We start from the raw sequence: 9,263 nt of genomic DNA, 5'->3' as shown, positions 1-9,263 counted from the left end.
AGTTCTAACTGTTGCTTCCTGACGTGCATACAGATTTCTCAAGAGGCAGGTCAAGTGCTCTGGTATTCCTATCTCTTTCAGAATTTTCCACAGTTTATTGTGATCCCTACAGCCAAAGGCTTTGGCATAGTCAATAAAGCAGAAATAGATGTTTTTCTGGAACTCTCTTGTTTTTTCAATGATCCAGCGGATGTTGGTAATTTGATCTCTGGTTCCTCTGCCTTTTCTAAAACCAGTTTGAACATCTGGAAGTTCACAGTTCATGTACTGCTGAAGCCTGGCTTAGAGAATTTTGAGCATTACTTTACTAGCTCAAAGTATGAGAGATGAGTGCAATTGTGCAGCAGTCTTAGTAGAGGTCAATAAATGACAGCTATTAAGAGACAAACCTGTATTTTAAACTCTAAGGTAAATATATGTACATGGTTTTACTGCTGCTGTTGTTATCCTCAAATTTCTTTCCAATAACCACCAACACAACAAAACTTTGCTCTACACTTTATACAAAAGGAACTAAAGATTTCTGCTCTAGTTATACAACTTTTATTTATTTGGTTGCACAGCGAGGCACAGAGGATCTTAGTTTTCCAACCAGGGATGGAACTCCTGCCCCTTCAGTGGAAGTGCAGCGTCCTAATCACTGGACCACCTGGGAATTCCCTCTACAGCTTTTAAACTTCAACTTACTTTCATTCTGCAGGATATTAATGGCATCGTCCATAATGCAGTCTGGTGAAAAGCCTGCAGTCTTTGACAGTAAACCCAACAATGATGCAATTTTCAGTCTCACAGACGGATCATTCTCCTGCAACAAAAGAAGCTATTGTTACCTTAATGCTCTACTCTCAGCTAACCAACAACAGGAACATGGGAAGTATCTCAAAAAAGACTCAATGATCCAAGTATTATCAAGCTTTATTTCTGAAAAATTAGCTGTATATGCTTTGGGGGAGAAAGTTTTTCTCAATCTGTGTGTTACATCCAAATAAAGCAAAGTGAATGAGAATATTTTCACACCTTCCTGATGTCATTAATTTCTCACCAGATGTATGCTTCTGGGATTAAAAGTACCTTTCTTTCACTGCGCAGTCACATTTGACATGAGCTGCAGCAACTTGTAGCATAAACACCGGGCACCCCAACACTGCTATCAGCGCGACTGTTTTTGGAGCCCCCAGAAATTGGGTGCTGCAGCTACCGCTGCTATCGCCAGAAAATTTTCACTCTGTTTTTTTGGGTCACCATATCCTGATCAGAAGTTCAGAGCAGGTGAATCTAATTGTCTGGGTGTAGGTCTGGTGCCTGGACCCGGATCTCGGCCCCAAGGCAAAAGAGACTAAGAAATGATTTATTGAGCTTCCCTTTTGGCTCAGATGGTAAAGAATCCACCTGCAATGCAAGAGACCCAGGTTAGATCCCTGGGTCAGGAAGATCCCCTAAAAGAAGGAAATGGCAACCTACTCCAGGATTCTTGCCTAGAGAACTCCATGGACAGAAGAGGCTGGAGGGCTACAGTCTGTGGGGTCGCAGAGTCGGATGTAACTGAGTGAATGGTGGTTCAGTGGTTAAGAATCCACTTGCCAATGCAGGGGACACAGGTTCAGTCCCTTGTCCAGAAGACCCCACATGGGGCAGAGCAACTAAGCCCACACAACCCCAACTACTGAGCTTGTGCTCTAGAGCCTGCGAGCAACTACTGAGTCCACGTGCCACAACTACGGAAGCCCAAGTGCCCTAGAACCTGTGCTCTGCAACAAGAGAAGCCACCAAAAGAAGAAGCCCCCATATTGCAACTTGGGAGTAGCCACTACCCACCACAACTAGAGAAAGCTCATGCACAGAAATGAAGACCTAGAGCAGTCAAAAATAAAATTAATTCTTAAAAAGAATTAACGTAATATCTAGGTTAACCAGTAAAATGTATAACTCCCAAGCTAATAAAAAAGCAGTGGAGGAGAGAATTTTTTAAAAAAGAGCCAATGCAAAAGATGGTAACAATTGAGAGGAAAAAAAGAACACTAGCAAGTAAGATAAATAGAATGTATTTCATAAGAGGGTAGATTTAAACCCATATATTTCAATAAACACATTAAATATAAAGAACTAAATGCTCCAATTAAAAACTAAACACTGTCAGGTAAAATTTCTTAAAAAACTAACTATATGCTGTTGGGTCACAAAATAAAAAGTGATTAAAAAAAAAGAGTTGAAAATAAAAGGCAGAAATAGGTATATCATGCAAGAGATAGCTGGTATCATTATATCAGTACTAGACAAAGCCATTATATGGTGACATGATTATTCGTAAAGAATCTAAAAGTACACAGAATTTATTAAAATTATTAAATGAGCTTAACAAAGTTGTTAGATATAGGGTTTAATAAACAAAAATCAACTGCATTTCTGAATATCCTCTATGTACTACTTAAAAATAGAATTTTTAAATATATCATTTACAATAACAAAATATTAACTATATAGGAATAACTAACAAAAAGATGTACAAAACTTCTATGCAGAAAACAGCATTAAAATAATGGACATATCATGTCCATTGAATGGAAGACTCAATGTTATAAAATGCCAATCAGCAAATTGCATCTTAATTACAGAATTAATGCAACCCTAATCAAAATTCTAACAAGAAATTTTCTTTTCAGGCAGATTTTCACAAGTTGATTTAAAAATTTATAAAGAAATTAAAAGACAAGAATAATTAATATATTCTTAAAGAGGAAGAAAACAGGAGAAGTTACCCTACCAGATGTCAAAATTTATTATAATACTATGCTAAGACAGCACAGTATTGGCATAATAGAGAAATACACTAGACAGAAACACAAACAATGCATACTAAGACTTGTACAAAAATGTTATAGCAACACTTCTTATAATAGCTAAAAACTGGAGACAATCTAAATGTCTATCAATAATAGAATGAATAAATAAATTATGGCATATTCATACAATGAAATCTTATACTGCGATAAAAATAAATGAACTATAGCTAAAGTTAACAACAGAAGTAAATCTCAAGATAGAATTTTGAGCGAGAGTTACACATAAAAAGATACACACAGAAAGTAAAGGAGGGAAGGAGGAAGGAAGGAAGCATGGGTTGCATTTAGTACAGGTTTGAATGATTAAAAAAAAATCTTTTTAAAGGAAGCTTTTACCCATAACGTCAAGAGAGTGATGGTTATCTTTGAAAAAGTGAGGAGAAATAATTACAAAGAATTTTGAGGGGCCCTATGGGAGGCTCATTATATTCCATTTCTTAACCTGGATGGCAGTCACACCCTGTGTTCATGTTGATCAACAGGCTATATGAGTTTTTTCTATATATTCTTTGTGTTACAGTTCATAATAAAGTTCTAAAAATACGATAGTTACTTAGATTACCAGGGTAATAGTGGAAACAGGGAGGTAGGTGGACTCAAGAGATACTTAGAAAGTAAAATCAACATGAGTGGTGAAGAAGGGAATATGGGGAGAGGAAAGGGTGAGGGTGGTATACAGTATCTTTCTTGGTTTTCTGATGTAAGGGTCTATATTGATGGTGGTACATTTCCTGCTATAAGGCAGACTGGAGAATGAATGGAGATACAAGTTCAGTTCTGAATACAAAGAGAAGTCAATTCTTTATGGACTGAAAGAACATCATCAAATCAAGTAATTGTCTTTCAGAGACAATGCACTCGTCAAATACCCTAATTTTGTAGTAAGAAAGGACAGAAAAGCTACATAGCCTTTCTACAGTCTGGAATGGAGTCACAGACCTCCAAACACATGGAAACAGCCAAGAAAGCAGAAATACTAAGTCTAGCAAATAAGAGGAAGGCAAGGACGGAACAAAGAATAATGAGAGTATCTGATCCAGTAACATTCTTTCTTCATCTGGATACTTTACTCAAGTTTTTCTACTTTCTGAAATTATCCCCTGGTACCCTTAATGACTAAGCTTACAACTGCCTCTGTCAAAAGCCTAATAACTGCTCTTCTCACCATTAAAATTCTCCTTGTTCAGGCTTTTCTCATTTTGCTATAGACTTTCCAGTTTCCTAGCTGGTCACCCTAAGTCCTGTCTTACCTGGCCCTCATTCAATTCCTCCATCTGCCATACCACCCCACAGAGTGACAGCTAAAACAAAAATTCACAAGGCAGAATTCAAAAACCTTCTATTAGATAAGATTTCTAGTCTTATCTCTTAAAGAGCTCTCAATTTAAAATGTACACCAGCCCAACTACCTGTATTTCTTCTAATGTGACAGATTATTTCACATCTCCAAGTCTTTGCTCACAATTCTTCCTTCTTTCTAAAATGCCTTTCTTCTTGTTTTCCAACTAGTCAAAATCTGCTTAAGATTCACCTCAAGCATCACCCTAGCTCAGTCGGTAAAGAATCTGCCTGCAATGCAGGAGACCAGGGTTCAATCCTTGGGTCAGGAAGATCCCCAGGAGAAGAAAATGGCAACCCACTTCAGTATTCTTGCCTGGAGAACCCCATGGACAGAGGAGCCTCACGGGCTATAGACCATGGGGTCTCAAGAGTCGGACACGACTTAGTGACTAAACCACCACCAAGCATCACTACTCTACGATGCCCTTCTAGACCTATGCTCCCACGTAAAACTGATTACCTTCTTCTTTAAAAGTTACGTTATAACCTGTCCCACATTTCATAATACCTGTAACACTGTATTGGGTTTCCATGGTGGCTGAGTGGTAAAGAATCCGCCTGCCAAGGCAGGCGACATGAGTTTGATCCCTGGGTCGGGAAGATCCCCTGGAGAAGGAAATGGCAATCCACGCCAGCATTCTTGCCTGGGAAATCAGTGTGCAATTATCCATTTATTGTCTAATCTACCCAATCAGACTCAGATCAGGGATCACATATTAATCTCTGTATCACTAACATGAAGCAAAGGGCTGGCAGAATTAGTATCCAGAACATTTTGAATGAATGAACAAAATGAGTAAATTAATAACTCAAGCCCTTAACTATCTATATATCACATGTATTATTTGGTCTACCAACTATATTGCTAGTCCTTAAAGGACAAAGAACATGTCTCACAGTTCTTTAACATCCTCCACAGTAACTAATACAATAGAATAAATGAAGAATCCCTCATATGAAGTAAGTTCAGATACTGCTACCTGGCCACAGAAAAATTTGTAGTAGAAAAGCAGAAGCCAAAGTAATTACCCACTAAAATACAAGATACCACATTTCTGGATAAAATAGAAGAAAGGATAAATAAAACACTATGGTCATCAATCTACATCTGGACCAACTTATTATTGCTCGTTACCTTTGGGGCTAGAATCTGCTAGACTAAGGCAAGCAGCATGGCCTCATTAAACAGCTCAGGGTCTGACATAACACTTCTTCTAGAGATGGTATCAGTATTATGTTTTTAAAAAGAAGCTTTTTATTATTAATTTTTGGCCATACCACAAGGCATGCAGGATCTTTGTTCCCCAACCAGGGCCCAAACCCACGTCCCCTGCAGTAGAAGCACAATCTTAACCACTGGACCACCAGGGAAGTCCCTAAAAAGAGTCTTTACTGTTAGAGATATAAACTGAAATTTAAGAGTAAAATGATAAGATGCTAGGAATTTATTTTCACAAGAATCTGGTGCAGAGGGTGAAAGTGGAGGAAATGGAGGTAGACAGTAGGAGTTGGGCTCGGGGGGTGAGAATAAAACAAATCTGGACATGAAATGATAATTGTTGAAGCTGGATAATAACTACATGTGAATTAATTAAACTATTCTAACTGTATATAGATTTGTTCCATAGTAAAAAGTTGAAAAAATATTCCATACAATCGAGAGATTCTATCCCTGGGTATTTATCAGAAGAAAACAAAAATACTAATTCCAAAAGATATCAGCACCCCTGTATGTTGCGGCATTATAACAATATCCAAGATACAGAAGCAACCTAAGTGCCCATTGATAGATGAATGGGTAAAAAAGACATGATATATATATACACCATGGAATCTTAGCCATAAAAAAAAAATGAAATCTTGCAATTTTCAGCAACATGGATGGATCTAGGGGGTATTACGCTAAGTAAAATAAGTCAGAGAAAGTCATACTGTATGATTTCACTTATATGTAGAATCTGAAAAACAAAACAAATGAATAAACATAACCAAATGGAAATAAAGTCATAGATACAGAAATACATAGGTGTTTGCCAGAGGGGGAGGAGGGAGAAATAGGTGAGGAAGATTAAGAGATACATACTTCCAGGTGTGAAATAAATGCATCATGAGCATGAAATGTACAGCATCGGGAACACAGTCAATAACTAATGTCTTTGTATGGTGACAGATCATAACTCAATTTATTGTGGTCATTTTGAAATGCATAGAAATACTGCATCACTACACTGTGTAGCACGACCTAACATAAGGTTGTAGGTCAGTTCTACTTTAAAAACAAACAAATCCATAGAAAAGGGGATCAGATTTGTGGTTACCAGAAGCAGAGGTGGGGGGAAGGGAACAACCCAGGGAGCAAACCCAGGTCTCCCGCATTGCAGGTGGATTCTTTACCAGCTGAGCCACCAGGGAAGCCCAAGAATACTGGAGAGGGTAGCCTATCCCTTCTCCTGGGGATCTTCCTGACCCAGGAGTTGAACTGGGGTCTCCTGCATTGCAGGTAGATTTTTTACCAGCTGAGCTACCAAGAAAGCCCTTAATTATACTTTAAAAACAAATGAATCCATGGAAAAGGGGATCAGATTTGTGGTTACCAGAAGCAGAGGTGGGCAGAAGGGAACTGGATGAAGGCAGTCAAAAGGTACAAACTTTTAGTTGTGAGGTTAAGTATTAGGGTTGTAATGAATAACATGATAAATATAATTAACACTGCTGTATGTTACATACGAAAGTTGTTATAGGAGAGTAAATCCCAAGTGTTCTCAACACAAGAAAAAAATTTGTGTCTATTTCTTTAATTTTTGTGAGATGACAGATGTTCACTAAATGTATTGTGGTGGTGCAGGAGCGGCAGCTGTTGAGGAACTATCCCACATCCAAGGTCAGGAGTGGCGGCCGTTGAGGAGCTACCCCACGTCCAAGGTTAGGAGCAGAGGCCATGAGGAGATACCCCACATCCAAGGTCAGCAGTGGCAGCTGAGAGGAGCTACCCCACGTTCAAGGTAAGGAGCAGCAGCTGTGCTTTGCTGGGGGAGCTGTGAAGAGATACCCCACGTACAAGGTAAGAGAAACCCAAGTAAGACAGTAGGAGCTGAGAGAGGGCATCAGAGGGCAGACAGACTGAAACCACAATCACAGACAACCAGCCAATCTGATCACACAGACCAAAGCTTGTCTAACTCAATAAAACTAAGCCGTGCCCGTGGGGCCACCCAAGACAGACAGGTCATGGTGGAGAGGTCTGACAGAATGTGGTCCACTGGAGAAAGGAATGGCAAATCACTTCAGTATTCTTGCCTTGAGAACCCCATGAACAGTATGAAAAGGCAAAATGAGAGGATACTGAAAGAGGAACTCCCCAGGTCAGTAGGTACCCAATATACTACTGGAGATCAGTGGACAAACAACTCCAAAAAGAATGAAGGGATGGAACCAAAGCAAAAACAGTACCCAGCTGTGGATGTGACTGGTGATAGAAGCAGGCTCCAATGCTGTAAAGAGCAATACTGCATAGGAATCTGGAATGTTAAGTCCATGAATCAAGGCAAATTGGAAGTGGTCAAACAGGAGATGGCAAGAGTGAATGTCAACATTCTAGAAATCAGCAAACTAAGATGGACTGGAAATGGATGGATTTAACTCAGATGACCATTATATCTACTACTATGGGCAGGAATCCCTTAGAAGAAATGGAATAGCCATCATGGTCAACAAAAGAGTCTGAAATGCAGTACTTGGATGCAATCTCAAAAGCGACAGAATGATCTCTGTTCGTTTCCAAGGCAAACCATTCAACATCATGGTAATCCAAGTCTATGCCCCAACCAGTAATGCAGAAGAAGCTGAAGTTGAACGATTCTATGAAGACCTAAAAGACTTTCTAGAACTAACACCCAAAAAGATGTCCTTTTCATTACAGGGGACTGGAACACAAAAGTAGGAAGTCAAGAGATACCTGGAGTAACAGGCATATTTGGCCTTGGATTACACAAAGATGCAGGGCAAAGGCTAACAGAGTTTTGCGAACAGAACGCTCTAGTCACAGCAAACACCCTCTTCCAACAACACAAGAGAAGACTCTACACATGGACATCACCAGATGGTCAACACCAAAATCAGACTGATTATATTCTTTGCAGCCAAAGATGGAGAAGCTCTATACAGTCAGCAAAAACAAGACCAGGAGCTGACTGTTGTCTCAGGTCATGAATTCCTTATTGCCAAATTCAGACTTAAATTGAAGAAAGTGGGGAAAACCACTAGACCATTCAGATATGACCTAAGTCAAATACCTCATGATTATACAGTGGAAGTGAGAAATAGATTTAAGAGACTAGATCTGATAGACAGAGTGCCTGAAGAACTATGGACGGAGGTTCATGACAATGTACAGGAGACAGGGATCAAGACCATCCCCAAGAAGAAGAAATGCAAAATGGTTGTCTGAGGAGGTCTTACAAATAGTTATCAAAAGAAGAGAAGTGAAAGGCAAAGGAGAAAAGGAAAGATATACCCATTTGAATGCACAGTTCCAAAGAATAGCAAGGAGAGATAAGAAAGCCTTCCTCAGTAATCAATGCAAAGAAATAGAGGAAAACAATAGAATGGGAAAGACTAGAGATCTCTTCAAGAAAATCAGAGATACCAAGGGAACATTTCATGCAAAGATGGGCACAATAAAGGACAGAAATGGTATGGACCTAACAGAAGCAGAAGATATTAAGAACAGGTGGCAAGAATACACAGAACTATACAAAAAAGATCTTCACAACCCAGATAACCACGATGGTGTGATCAATCAACTAGAGTCACACACCCTGGAATGTGAAGTGAAGTGGGCTTTAGGAAGCATCCCTACAAAGCTAGTAGAGGTGATGGAATTCCAGTTGAGCTATTTCAAATCCTGAAAGATGATGCTGTGAAAGTGTTGCACTCAATATGCCAGCAAATTTGGAAAACTCAGCAGTGGCCACAGGACTGGAAAAGGTCAGTTTTCATTCCAATCCCAAAGAAAGGCAATGCCAAAGAATGCTCAAATTACTGCACAATTGCACTCATCTCACACACTAGTAAAGTAATGCT

The 9,263-nt window shown here is 39.2% G+C and overlaps 1 protein-coding gene across 1 annotated transcript in view; it reads right to left on the bottom strand.

The window, feature by feature from the left end:
* Positions 1 to 9,263, bottom strand: part of INTS4 (integrator complex subunit 4) — a 108,111-nt gene that overhangs the window by 90,403 nt on the left and 8,445 nt on the right. Inside the window, exon 3 of the mRNA XM_010853234.1 lies at positions 688 to 805. Within this exon, the coding sequence (XP_010851536.1) occupies positions 688 to 805 (118 nt within the window). The remainder of the gene's footprint in view (positions 1 to 687; positions 806 to 9,263) is intronic.

The sequence above is a fragment of the Bison bison genome, unplaced genomic scaffold (assembly GCF_000754665.1).
Source record: "Bison bison bison isolate TAMUID 2011002044 unplaced genomic scaffold, Bison_UMD1.0 scf7180017864324, whole genome shotgun sequence".
Classification (NCBI taxonomy): Eukaryota; Metazoa; Chordata; class Mammalia; order Artiodactyla; family Bovidae; genus Bison; species Bison bison.
Note: the sequence above shows the minus strand (reverse complement) of the source record. Positions and strands in the feature narration are given on the sequence as shown.